At 55.0% G+C, this 13821-nt stretch overlaps 2 protein-coding genes and 1 long non-coding RNA gene across 14 annotated transcripts in view; 1 reads left to right on the forward strand and 2 right to left on the reverse strand.

The window, feature by feature from the left end:
* The window catches only part of MTA1 (metastasis associated 1), a 75255-nt gene extending 73360 nt beyond the window's left edge, over window positions 1–1895 (reverse strand). For 2 of the 4 annotated variants that reach the window (XM_053950523.1, XM_053950521.1), the window contains exon 1: window positions 1709–1891. In XM_053950523.1, coding sequence (XP_053806498.1) covers window positions 1709–1736 — 28 coding nt within the window. In that variant the 5' untranslated portion in view covers window positions 1737–1891. Of the gene's footprint in view, window positions 1–1708 lie in introns of all 4 variants that reach the window. The other 2 variants (XM_053950524.1, XM_053950525.1) reach the window with 2 other exon arrangements.
* On the forward strand, window positions 1677–4875 carry LOC128792261 (uncharacterized). Its single transcript, XR_008432351.1, has 2 exons — window positions 1677–1792; window positions 4340–4875. It is a non-coding gene; the product is annotated as an uncharacterized LOC128792261 (long non-coding RNA).
* Window positions 4876–7134: 2259 nt separating this feature from the next.
* PACS2 (phosphofurin acidic cluster sorting protein 2) overlaps window positions 7135–13821 on the reverse strand; it is a 76401-nt gene continuing 69714 nt past the window's right edge. For 8 of the 9 annotated variants that reach the window (XM_053950309.1, XM_053950306.1, XM_053950305.1 and 5 more), the window contains 2 exons: window positions 12689–12802; window positions 7135–11723 (listed from right to left, as the gene is read on the reverse strand). In XM_053950309.1, coding sequence (XP_053806284.1) covers window positions 11605–11723; window positions 12689–12802 — 233 coding nt within the window. In that variant the 3' untranslated portion in view covers window positions 7135–11604. Of the gene's footprint in view, window positions 11724–12688; window positions 12803–13821 lie in introns of those variants that run through there. The other variant, XM_053950308.1, reaches the window with a different exon arrangement.

A 13821-nucleotide genomic window follows, 5' to 3' on the forward strand; every position in this document is an offset into this window, starting at 1 on the left:
TCAGGTGTAAAGGATCACAAGCAGCAGTTACAACCTCCACTGGGCTGCTGGTTACTAATGGCACCCCTCAAGGATCAGCCAGCCCTGCTTAGAAGCAGGGATAGGATGAAGGATAATGGGAAGGGGGACCCCAGCTGGAACGAGAGAAAATACATCTAGGCACATGGAAACAAATATTTTCTATAAGCACAGTCAAACACTGGACAGGGCCCAAAGTAAAGGGTGGCATCAACCATTCTTAGAGCTTGGGATGGACACAGCCCTGCGCAGTCTGATCTACCAGGGCATTTTCTAGCAGGAGGTAAGTCTAGAGACCTCCAGAGGCGCTTTCCCACCTTCTGCGGGACCCACAGTATAGATTTAGCCAAACAAAATGCTTAGAGATGACACTCCCCACAGGACTTGGCCATTCAATGCTGAACAAAAATTTCCAGGAAACTATTCCCTTCGCAAGTCACACCAGGGTGAATTTCCACAACTCATCTCGCCTATCATCCTACTCCCAGCCATCTCAAAACCAACATAATGCTACAGGCACGCTATCGGGCTGGGGCAACCCAAGACACAAAGCTAGGACAGCCAAGAGTCAGCTCTTATACCTCTGTGAAACCAGGTGCAAGCAGAAAAAAAGTACGAACACGACAAAAGCAGCTGCATTTTTCAAAAAGTAAGGGTAGGCCAGAAGAGAAGAAAGAACAAAAAGTAGTTGTTGATGGAGAGCAGCCAGACAGGATGGCTTGGCCACCTTCGCTGTATTTTTTCTCTTGTTTACTTTACTTCGGTTTTGCAGAACTCCACAAGAAACAGGGCATTTTGAAAAAGAGGGAAACTCCACAAAAACGTCTTCCTATACAGCCTATAATCCTGGGGAGAAGGAAGCTCCACAGAACAGCTTTTATGAAGGAAAATGGCTGAGCACAAATTCATGCCAGACCACCCTCAGTTCATGTTCCATAAAATACAGTCCCAAACCCCGCTGCCTCTCCTTTCTCTTCACGTGAGCCAAAACAAAGGACAATCAGACAGGAGCACAACCCTGAACAGAAGACTAATGGGGAAGCACACAACAGAACAGCAAGAGTGAAAGGGGAGGCCAAGCTCTGCGGGACGTGCCTCACACCAGCCCCCCGGTCCACCAGCAGCCTCTGCCCATCTTTGTGCTCCTTATCGCGCAACTCCTCCTGGGTCCCCACGCCGACAACCTCGCATGACCCCCCACATCCGAGCAGCCTCTCCACCCCGGGCCCCATCCCGGGCCCTGGCCCCGTGGCTGCTCTGCTCCAGCCCCGCTCACCCATCCCACCCTGCCCCAGTCCCGCACCTGCCCCAGCCCCCGAGCCCCCCACCACCTCGAACCTCACACGCCTCGTCTCCCCACACCCTCGTGCTCCGTACGGCCCCACGCGGCCGCTCCCCCTCACCTCGGCCACCCCGCTGCGCCCACCGCCCCGGCTCATGCAGCGCCGGGCACAGCGCCGCAGCTCGCCCCGCGCCGGGCCCCGCAGCCCTTCACCCCGTGTAACCCCACGCCAGGTCTCCCTTCCCCGGGCAGCCCCCCCAGGCCCCTGCCCCGCGCCCGCGGCCCCTCCCCGGCTGCCCCGGCCCCCGCCCGCCCCGCCCCGGGCCGGGCCTGCCCCGCCGGGCCCCGAGCGCCGGCCGCGCGCGGGAAGCAGCGCAGGGCGGGCGGCGGGGCCGGGGCCGCTCTTACCTCCGACCCGGTACATGTTGGCGGCCATGCCCGCGACCGGGCCGGGTGCGGGGCGCGGGCCGCTCCCGCCGCCGCCGCCTCCAGGTGCCGGATCCGCTGGAAAATGGAGGCTGGAGCGGGCGGCGGGGGAGGGGAGCGGGGGAATTAAAGGGGCCGCGCCGGCGGACGGGGAGGGAGTGAGGCGGAGGGCGGGGCGGCGGCCCGGGCCCGGCGGCGGCGGCGGGAGGGAAGGAAGGAAGGAAGGAAGGAAGGAAGGAAGGAAGGAAGGAAGGAAGGAAGGAAGGAAGGAAAGAGGGAGGGAGGAGAACGAGGCAGAGCCGCCCGCCCGCGGCGTGTGAGGGCGGCGCTCCGGCCCGCGAGGGGCGGGACGGGACGGGAGCGAGCGGGGCTGGGGCGGCACGGCCTCCACACACACAGTCAGACACACACAGGCACAGACACAGACACAGACACAGACACAGACACACACACACACACACACACACACACACACACACACACAGTGAGTGTACACACACACACGGACTGTCTGTACACAAACACGCCGACAGCACCTCTGCTCACGCACACGCAACACCTACAGACACACAGCTTCTCCTTGCACACGCACGCGGCCTGGCCTCACACATCGCCTGTCCCCACACACAGTCGCACACGGGCTGACTGTGCACACCTGTGACACACACACTGACCGCCTGTGCACACCGGTGTCACACTCACACACGGGCTGCCTGTGCACACCTGTGACACACACACTGACCGCCTGTACACACTGGTGTCACACACACACATTGACCGCCTGTACACACCTGTGACACACACACTGCCTGTGCACACCTGTGACACACACACACACACTGACCGCCTGTGTACACCTGTGTGACACACACACTGTGTGTGTCACACACACACCACCTGTGCACACCAGTGACACACTCACAGACTGCCTGTACACATCGGTCACACACAGACACATTGACCACCTGTGTACACCTGTGGCACACACACTGACTGCCTGTGCACACTGGTGACACACACACAGAGACTGCCTGTGCACACCGGTGACACACACACACTGACTGCCTGTGCACACCTGTGACACATGCACACTGACTGCTTGTGCACATGGGTCTCACACACACACTGACCGCCTGTGCACACCTGTGACACACACACACACACTGACCACCTGTACACACCTGTGACACACACACTGACCACCTGTGCACACCTGTGACACACATACACACACTGACCACCTGTACACACCTGTGACACACACACACTGACTGCCTGTACACACCTGTGACACACACACTGACCACCTGTACACACCTGTGACACACACTGACCGCCTGTGCACACCTGTGACACACACACTGACTGCCTGTACACACCTGTGACACACACACACAGACTGCCGGTGACACACCTGTGACACACACACTGACCACCTGTGCACACCTGTGACACACATACACACACTGACCGCCTGTACACACCTGTGACACACACACTGACCACCTGTGCACACCTGTGACACACACACACACTGACCGCCTATACACACCTGTGACACACACACTGACCACCTGTGACACACACACTGACCGCCTGTACACACGTGTGACACACACACTGACCACCTGTGCACACCTGTGACACACACACTGACCACCTTTACACACCTGTGACACACACACACAGACCGCCTGTACACACCTGTGACACACACACACACTGACCGCCTGTGCACACCTGTGACACACACACACAGACTGCCTGTGCACACCTGTGACACACACACACACCACTTTTACACACCTGTGACACACACACTGACCGCCTGTGCACGCACACAACACCCCTACCCTCACACAGCCCTCCTTAGGCAGCTCTCTGGGCCCCACAGTGGCTCTGCTCTCCTCATGCACCAGCCCTGATGTGGCATGGGCAGCCCGACACACACACAGAGCAGACTGTCCTCGGGTACAGACTGACACACACACCACCTGTGCTCACATGCGTGTGCCTGCACTCACAGTCCTTATCATGTTTTCACACGCAGCCTCCATCATGTACAGGCACCGCTGGTGGTTTTGGACAGCCCTCACGCTGCCTTGTCCTCACACACTCACACACAGAGTCCTCCTCACACAGACCCATCGGCCACAGGCCATGCACACCCAGGGCAGGAACAGCAGGTTCCTGCATGGACACAGCCCTCCTGGTGCACACCAACAGCCTGCTCACACCTACATCCACGTGCTTCCCACACACATCCCTCCGGCCCTACACGCACCTCCTGCTCACACTCCCCTCTCCTGCACTGTCTCACTTGGGTCCCCTCTGCACTTGTGTCCCCCACTGCCACACTGGGGCTTCCCCCCCTCCTCAAGTGTCAGCCTGAGGGGTGAAATGATGGATTTAGCTTTCCCTTGCCTGCTGACCTGTGGGTGTCACTGGTCCTGGGCTGCACCATGCAGGTACATCCTTTCTGCAGCCCTGCACAGCTCCTGTCCAGGTGTCTCCTCAGCAGCCCTGCAGTGGTTACACAGTTGTTCAACAGCTGTCAGCTCCAGATCACTCTGCAAAACTTGCACATTACCACTGCCACTTCCTCTCCTACAGGAACTGGATGATGCCAAAAAACACCCCAAGGAACCACCACTCTGTGGTACATAGCACCTTTACAGCGGGTTCCCCCAGCAAGAGCTGACAAAGTGCAGCAGTGAAGGTGACAGACCATGCCCCCGAGGACTTCTCCATGCATGTGGCCAAGGCTGGATGGTGAAGCTCAGTGAAAAGCTACCCCTCTGACGGTCAGCAGAAGCAGACCTGGAGCACTGCTGGCCCCTCAGGCAAGGCAGGATGACTACACTTGGCTCCAGCACAGAGCTGGAGAGTCACCTGATGTTGCCCAAACTGGGTGACACCCCAGGACTTCTCCACACAGTCACACAGGTCAGGATGGCCAAAAAATATCCGTCATGAAACTCTTTGCTGGAGTAAGTGATTAACAGTGCAGTCATACCCTTTACTGGGTATGGCCTGGGCAGAGCTGCTACCTGCACTCTAAACACACTTCTCACAAAGAACTGAAACACCTACATAAGACCGCCCAAAACACTGACATCTGCCAAAATACATATATTTTTCAGAAAGAACAGGGCTCTTGTCAAAATTTGCTTTGTGTGTTAGGAAAACAACCTTATAACACCAAATCTCTGACAGTCCTCAGATCCCAGGAGGGCACAGGCTTTTATGTTCCCAATATGCATGAGGAGCACGGCTGAGTGAGGAAAACACTTCTAGGGGAGAAAATCAGCCAAAAAAGGTCAGTGCTCTGGGGAGCACCACGGTGGTATTTCCTCCTTCCCGAGCCATCCAGGGAAGTGTGTGCCGGCCCAGGCGCCGGGCACACCACAGGACACAAGGGCTGGCCTCCCCAGCTTGCTCCTTCAGCCATTCTGCCGAGCTGAAAATAATCCAGTAGGACACAGAGAAATTATCCAGAACAAATATTTACAAACCACATCCCAGCGCACTCGGTAGTTGCACACGGAGATGTGGACAGTCGCATGGCGTTGATTGCGTTTTCCAAATGCTAAATCGTGTTTTAAACGATAGCAAGAAAAACATGTTGGATCTTCCCTGCTGTTCCTCTTCCAGGTTAAGCAATAGCTGTGGTCAGAGCCAGGGTGTTGTGCAGTTGGAGGGAGGCGAGCTGGAGCTGCCGGACTCAGCCTAGGAAGAAGCGAGCTCCTGCAATGCCCCATCTCCCACCACCAAACCCCACTCCCATGGGTGCCACCGACTCCCAGTGTGCAAACCCAGACCTCCCAGAGAGCTTTGGGTGCATCCTGGCAGGATAGCACTTGCGTTTGACACCTCTCCCGTGACAGTGAGGGTCTGAGCACATAGTTTGAGAGAGGCCCAGACCTGCAAAAGAAAGATGCCAGTGCTTTGAGAGCCCAGTCCTAGGCTGCCTGGCAGAAATTCATCTGTCCCAGTGCATGTGAATGAGGGAGGCTCTCCAGGCCCATTGCATGCAACCTGGTACACTCCAATCCAAAGTCATTCCTGTTCCACCCAGCCTTCGTTTCCTTCTCCTCTCTTCCAGGCAACAGCAGAGTGTGCCAAGGGCACTTGGCTTGGTGCTCTCCCTGCTGATGTGCTTCCCCCAGCAGTACACGAGCCTTCCCACCACCCAGTCCTCTCCACTCACACCCTTATTCACTTGCTGAGACAAATTCCTCCATAGGCTCTAAAAGGTGATGCTCAGGATGTGCCTCTTTCATACAGTCAGGCCACCAGTGCAAGTTTACAGCTGAACCTGTGCAGAAAATACACAGCCAGAACAGAGCCTTCACATGTTTGTCTCCCCCAGCTCTTCCGTGGTGCCCCTGTGCCCCCCCCCCACCACCACTTCACCACCAGCCAGACTCCCTTCATGGCTTTAGGTGCTGTTTCTGCACTCCTGAGTTCTGAGCTTGCCCTCTCCTGAGCTACCTCCATTCCTCCTGCCTAGAATGATCCAATGCCTGCTCTGTGCCACCAGGTGTGGGTTTTGTCCCCTCTTCCAGCATAGGGCTGGGGCCATAACTGCATCTGCACCTGGCCAGGCCATGCAGAGCACCTGAGCTATCCACTGAGACCTGTGTCCTTTGAGAGCAGCCTGGCCTGCTCTGAGGGGCTCCCTTCACCCCAGCTCTTTGCTCCACCAGCTGTCACCCCTCCATTCCTCACCCTTGGGTCAGGACAGCACGAGGAAACAGGCTGCTCCAGCAGAGCATTCCCATTTCTGCCTCCAACATCCTGGATCCTAAGGACCGTGGCCATGGGGCCATTTCTCAAAATTTCTTCTTCACCTTCCTTCCTCAAAACAACAGCTTAGCTCTCCTCTTTCCTTCACCTCTTCACCTTCTGACTCCCCAGCGCCAAGCCCAGGTTCTTGAAATCCCACACATCCCTGTCCCACAGTCCTCCCAGGAGCACACACAGCTTCAGGCTCCCACAGCCTGTCTTCCTCCCTGAGATAGCCCCCCTTGGTACCCCAACACCACGGCATCCATCCAACGCAGCCCCCAGATCAGAAACAGGCACCAGCCTGGTCCTTTCTTGCTGTGCAAAGGTGAGGACTGAGTGCTGGAGAGGGCTGTCATATCCAGGAGAGCTGCAGGAGGTGAGCAGATCCTTCTGGGAGAGGAGGCAGCTGGGAGAACAGCAGGGCTGCAAAAACTACAGGAGGGCTCAGTGCTGGGAAGGACGTGCCAATCCACCAGCTCTGCCCTGGAAGTGGCAGCTGGATAAATAACACAGAGAACCCCCCACGGCAGAAAGCCATGCTGCTGTTTCCTCCTGCAAACAACTGCCCCCGGCATGCCAGAGCAGCCCCTGCCGAGAGACGACTCAGGGGACGGGTGTGTGCTTTCATGTCCAGTTTTATTAGTGTTGCATTAGTACCATAAAATAGTTGACGAGGTCGAGCACGTTGCAGTTTGTTCCAAAAAAAAGGCTATTTACATTTAATCTGTCTTCATAAAAAACAACCCTAGAACCCAAACAATACAACAATGAAACAGATGGACAGCTCGGGAATCTACAAAGTGGCAACGTCCCCTCTCGCGCCGCGGACAAGCCTGGTGGCACGCAGCCCCAGAATTCAGGCGCTTTCCCACGCCTGGGGCACTGTCCCACCAAGGCTCCAACCTGCAGCTGACTGGATGCGGCCCCAGAACAGTGCTCTTCCTTAAGGAAACCAGCAACCCGCTGCTTTACAAGTTGGCACATCCCGTTCTGCCCCAGTCTGTCCCAAAGCACCAAAGTGATCCTTCCTGCAGGAGCCAGCCCTGCCAGGAACATCTCCCATGAGAATACCATTGAAGAGGCTCCAGGAAACCTCCAGGAGATGCCGCTGCTCATTTCTGGCCTTCTCCTGCCAGGTTAAGCCCAGAGGGAGTGTCACATTAAAATGCCACTACTCAAATATCTGCTGAGATCAAGACCTCCCAGATGAAGGGGACAGACACTGCATCCAACCTAACTTCCAGAAAGCTCCAGGGCCCCAAGCCCTTTACAGCTGCATGGCCCACCTGTCCTAATCCCAGTTTCCCAATCCCTTAGCATACCAAGCAGCAGGAAAAGATCACTGGTTCTGCTGCCTCTTGACATGATTTCCCTCTTAACTTTGGAGATTCCAGGTGCAACATCCTCTGCCCTGGTTCGCCAGTGCTCCCACCAGCACAGACTGCTGGTGAGAAACACGACAGGGCCTTTGCTGCAATCACAGGTTAAGCACAGAGCAGTATGGTTCCCGGCTGAGTGTGATGTTGGAAAGCAAACAGGCACATCTTCTCAGCCCCAGAAACCTGCCAGCCACCTATCCCTGCCCTCTCTGCAGGACAAAGCCACACGCTCTACCTTGTGTTTTAACTAAAGCAGCAAAACATAGCCAAAGAGTTTTTCCTCAGGCTTATGTCCCCGACACCACCAGCGCCACAGCAGAGCCAGGCCTGACTGAGCACTGGCAGGGCTGAAGCCCAGGCTTTGTCTCCAGGAAACTCAAGCCAGAGGACCAGGAAGCACTCAGGGTGCAACACGATGCCACAAACCCCTTCCATCTTTCATCTTCTCTCCGGAGCTGCTAAACTAGGTCAGCGTGGCGCAGCTCAGCGCGGAGCCAGCCGCTCCCAGAGCTCACCCCGAGCCAGCCGGGGGCCTCGCCCACAGCAGCTGGAAAAGAAACCAGAGCTCTGAGAAGCCACAGCCAGAAGGGCAGGACAGACTGGCCCTGTGGGGGGCTGGGGTGAGCTCTGGGACACAGAGAAAGGGACACCACCTTCAAAGCACCTCCTGGCCAGTGATCCACTCAGGTGCTGCCCACCCCAGGCCCTGCCTTTGCTGCCAGACCACACAGCTCCAAAGCAAGCCCGACTTGGGAGATAGCCCCCTCTGAGTTTCTTCATTTGAGATGTACCTTCCCTGCCCAAGCTCTCCAGAGCTGAACACAGCGCGGTGCCGTCTCTGCTCTAAGCCATCCTTCTCCACTCGCTGACACAGCCACGGCCACCCAAGCCCACAGGCTGGCACAGCTCTGCAGGCATGGGCCCTCTGCTGCCCCAGAAACTTTTCCTCATCCCACAGTGGCGATCCTTCAAGTCAGTGGAGCTCACTCCCGGCAAGAAACTTCCCCAGAAACTGTGGGTAAGTGGGGAAACCTGAGATCAGTCACTCATTCATGGGACCAGATCTAAAGCTCCTTCCCAAAGCAGTCTGAGCCATGCGCTTTGACACTCATTTTTCTTAGAGACAGAAACCTGTTTCTACTCCGCACAGGGAAAGAAACAGCTGCACAAAGTGGCTCCGCAGGAGAAACAACAGAGGCACAACAACCTGATCAGAGCTGTGCCACCAAATTTGCATGCCAGCCCTTGCCTCCAGGGCCAGGAAACACCACAGCCACCCCTGGGCACACAGCTGCCCACAGGCAGGCCCAGCCTGCTGCTGCTGGGCTCCCTTTGGGATAACAAGGCTGAGGAGTCGGGATGTTTTCTTGCATGGAAGACGCAGTTCAGAGCAACAACGGCTTCCCACACGGGGGAAATCAAGCCCTCAGGTGTACAGAGAGCCTCCCGATGAATTCACTTGTATAAAGTTAGAACAAAACACAAACCAACACGAAATGCAACGAGCAGAAGTGTTTCTCTCACACGTACACACACACGCACACACAGAGTACAGCAGGGCAACACACATTTGATAGGCAGGACTCTGGAAACCCTGTCCTAGCTACCAGATTTTTTCTTTACAGTAGGTTGAAATACAAAGAGGAGCACAGTGGAGGTTCTCCCCTCACTCCCCAGTAAACAAAAGTTATTGCAGTCGGTCAGTCCAACCCACCTCTGCAGCAGCACCACCAGAGCTGCCCAGGCTGCACGCAGCTGGATCCCAGCCCAATCATCCTTGTCACACCAGTGTGAGATTTGAGGGAGAAATCACACACACTGACTAATCTCCTTTACAAAGCTTTTTTTTTGATGCAACAGCCTCAATAAAGATGTGATGTGCTTATACACCCTCTCCCATGCTGCTGCTGCTGCTAGGCAACGCAGTACAGCCCCAGAGCCTCAGCTCAGGTCACCCGAAAATGTCAGCTGAGGGACACAACAACATGCCCACTACAGCCCAGCTTCTGCCACAGCCAGGAGCCAGCCCACGGCAGGCAGGAAGAACAAAGTATTGCAGCTAGAGAGTGTGTCCTGCCCAGCAGCGTGCCACCAGGCCAGGGACAGTGTCCTCCTCCCCGCGTGGTTTGAAGGGAATACCCAATCCCTGGCCATGGAGGTTGCCCTTGTGCTGGGGAAGGTTTCACGACATCAGCTGGTGAAGCAGCCCAAGCTGCAACAGGCACAAGATGCAGCTGTCACCTCAGAACCTCCCTGCCAGCAGAGCACACCACCAGTACCTGCCCTGGGGACCCGGGTGGTCCCCACGCAGAGCAGGACCTGCCGTGCAGCACAAAGCAGGTTCCTCAAGCCTTTGGAAACCAAAGGGTAAGGGATCAGGAAAAAAAAAAAAAAAAAAAAAAAGAAAACAGTTGAAAAGCATCACTGCCCTCAGAAAGTGCCTTCTGGAAATGCTCAGTCTGGCCTGCCCACAAGGGGGGGCCCAAAAGGGCCCATCAGAAATTTCAGTCCCTTATCCCGAAACACCAGAGATGTCTGTTCTTCCACATGGCAACAACACCCTGCTCCCCATATCCCACCCACCAACTGACAGAGCAGCCCGTGCCACCTCAGGTGTGCAGTGTGACACACGGGCAGGAAGGCAGCTGGACACGCAGAGTGCCTGGCTGGCTCCCAGTCCAGCCACTACAGTGATGCATCACTCCACAGACAACGGCTCATCTTCCTGGGTTTGTGGGGGTTTTTTTTGGCAAATTAATATTTTTCCTGTTATTTTTTGTTTTTATTTTATTTTATTTTTTTTTTTAGAAAGCATTAAAAAAAATCTGCAGCTGTTGAAAAAAATCCTTTCCCTTTCGAGGCTGGACGAAGGTTTATTGACAGGTAAAGAATCGGTGTGAGTATGTAAATAGCAGCGACCCCACTGACGTGGTGCCCCTCAGCAGCACAGCCAGCTGGGGAACACAGAGACTGGCCCGGTTTGGTCATTGTCAAAGACCTGGGGCATGGGAGTTTCTTTACACTTACTGTTTCCCTAATTCCTGTTCCTGCCCAACCCTCCTCAGGCATCGCTTCAGCACCAAAACCTGCCTGTCCCTGTGGCAGGCTTCATGCTCCGAAGAGGATCTCCTCTCCAGACCTCCCTAACTCTGCAAGTGGCTTTGTTTTCCACACCAGACAGTTGAACTCCCTCCAGACTCTCTGATCTCTCATCCTTTGGCAGCAGGAAGAAAGACCGGTGAACCTTTTCTCCTAGAAATACAGAGCGGGGGCCAAACGCACCGTAACGCACGTGATCTTCTGCAAAATCTGTTCGAGCTGATCCACGGCTCCCCCAGCCCACTCACACCAATGAGGTCTCAGGTTAATAAGCAGTGCAGTTACTCAGCTATCTGCTCGTAAGTGGTAGGTGTTCTTGGGCAGGTTGCCTGCTCCTGCCAACTCCCCCACGACTTCACGTTGTCAGCACATCTATATTTAAGACTGGTTTGTTGGTTGGTTGGGTTTTTTGCCTTTGTTTAAAGGGGTTTCCTTCCTTTGTAGTAAACTTAAGAGTTAATAGAAAAAGTAATTCAAAAGTAATCCAAGCACATCTGTAATTAATTCTGCAGGAGAGGGCAGAGCGACGCGAGTCAGAGTTGGCACGCAGTTCCTGGCTCCTGGTGTGCAGTCCTCAGGATGGGCAGAAGGTCCCTGCGCTGAGCACAGCTAGAAGTTGGATTTGGAGTGTCCAAATATGCAGATGGGAAAGTGCTTGACATGAGAGGACCACTGTGCTGCCAGTTGAAAGAACTTGACGTCGTTCCACTCCACCCCATCGATCAGGACTGCATGGGAGGGCAAAAAGAGAGGAGAGTTAGAAAATGCTGAGGGGAAGTGGCCAGGCAGCCAGGGGAAGTGGCTGAGGCAGCTTTGCCAGAAGTCCCCCTGCAGTCAGCAGAGGGAGGCCTGGCCACGCTCAGCTGCTCTGCCCCACTCAGCTGCACACACAGGGAGAAAGGCTGAGGAGCACACCAGCTTTGGGGAGAAGAGCTCAGGTTGTTCCAGCATCGCTCACTGACACCAGAGCTCCCCACGCTGCTGATCACAGCGTCACCCGATCCGGCTTCTCAGATCTCCTAAGCACACCTCATTTTCTTTTTTGGGCAAATGCACTCTTACAGAGATGGACGTCAGTCTCTCCTCACTGGCACTCTCACCAGGACATCCATGTCTCGCAAAGAGGTGACACATGTCCTGTGAGCACCCCTCATGCCTGCCAGTCTCACAGGGACTGGGCCAGGATGAAGGAGGTGACCCAAGCAGGTCCCTCTGTTGGGGATTACTCACTGAACAGGCTACAAGGTATTTTTGCTCCTGGATGCCCAGCTCCACTGACAGACGCTCCAGGTCTGTCTACAAGATGAATATATGGCTCCTGCTGTGACACGAGCATGTGCCAGCATCCTGCCCAGAGGAGCAGCCACAATGTCACCACCTGCCACCAACCAACACTTGCCCCAGATGTGCAAGAGAAGCAGGGGATGACAGAGAGGGGAACGGAGCCCTGTTCAACTCCTGTCCTCATCCAGAGCATTGACTCAGAGCTAGCTAAAGGAGGATTTTCCCACATCCCAGACCTATTAAAGCCTTCCCTCGTGCTGGACACACCAAAGCCAATTCCCCAGGAATATCCCCACCACGCTGGCTCCAGGGCACAGGGCAGGACACCAGCTCAGCCCTTTGCCTGGAGGACAATCACAACACGTGAGCCTTGCCCCAGCGCCCAAAGGGATGCAAGTGCTGCACTCACCACGCAGCATGTTCTGCTGATGTTTCGCTGTGCAAATCAACCTGCTGATTCCTTCGATACACTGGCTCTTTGACTCAACCTCCTTGTCCTTTGTTTTCTTGGGCAAAAACATCACTGGAAGAAAAGCAAACCAGCACAAAGTCAATCTGTGCCACTCATCCGTGCTGCACTGATTCTTGTTTGAGCTTTTGCATTTAAACATTCGTGTCTGAAAATTCTTACTCCTAAGATCCTCCCTTTTTGGCAGGAGTCTGTCAGTGCTCAGCACCATCACTGATGCATATGAGCATCTTAATCCTAAATGTCTCCATGTGAAGCCTTCCCACCTCATAATCCTGATCCCAAATGGCACCTTCAGTAACTCCTACTCTGTTGGGACACCATGCAGGGAAAACATCTGCATCTGCAGTGCCAGGCCTGCTGCACTGACTGTGGCCCAACACAGCCTGGGCTGCACAGACACCTGGAGAGCAGAAGGGATTACAAAATGGGGTAGCTGGTGGGTATGGAAGGCATAAGGAGAACTAAAAAAGGGTCCAAGAACTGTCCAAATGCATGAGCAAACATGTACAAACTGGTTTCACAAAAGCTGGTGGTGTTGAACACCTCTACTGCAGGCTGGGCCACCCCCAGGAAGGAGGTTTGGAGTGCCTCAGGATTGCCTCTCCCAGCAGCACGACACTTACAAAGGGTGTTGCCAGGGCTGGCAGCTCCAGCACCAGCAGGGCCACAGCTGTGCTGGCCTGGCAGTGACCTGGCTACAGGGCTGTGCACCCATGTCCTGCAGCCCAGGAGGCCCTACCAGCCTTCTCTCAGAGTCCACTAGGAGTGACTCCCAGGCCCACAGGCAGAGGATGTTGTGAAGGACAAAATGTTGGCAGGCAAAATGTAAATGCAGAACTGCCTTGCTACTTCTTTGAAAATAATTTGTTGCAGAGTTGTTCTCAATTTCTAAAGTGTTTCACATTACCAAGGCCGGGAGCAAATGCAAAATCACTGACAACATTCAAAATGCCATTTTCTTAGCTTGTTTCGAGAAAATAAAGCCACGAGTTTAAGAGCAGAAGAGTATTTATCTTCTACTTCCTTTTGACCCACAAAGATTCTGTGCAAAAGCGTAAGAATTATAAAAT

This window comes from Vidua chalybeata, chromosome 9, assembly GCF_026979565.1.
Source record: "Vidua chalybeata isolate OUT-0048 chromosome 9, bVidCha1 merged haplotype, whole genome shotgun sequence".
NCBI classification, from domain to species: Eukaryota; Metazoa; Chordata; class Aves; order Passeriformes; family Viduidae; genus Vidua; species Vidua chalybeata.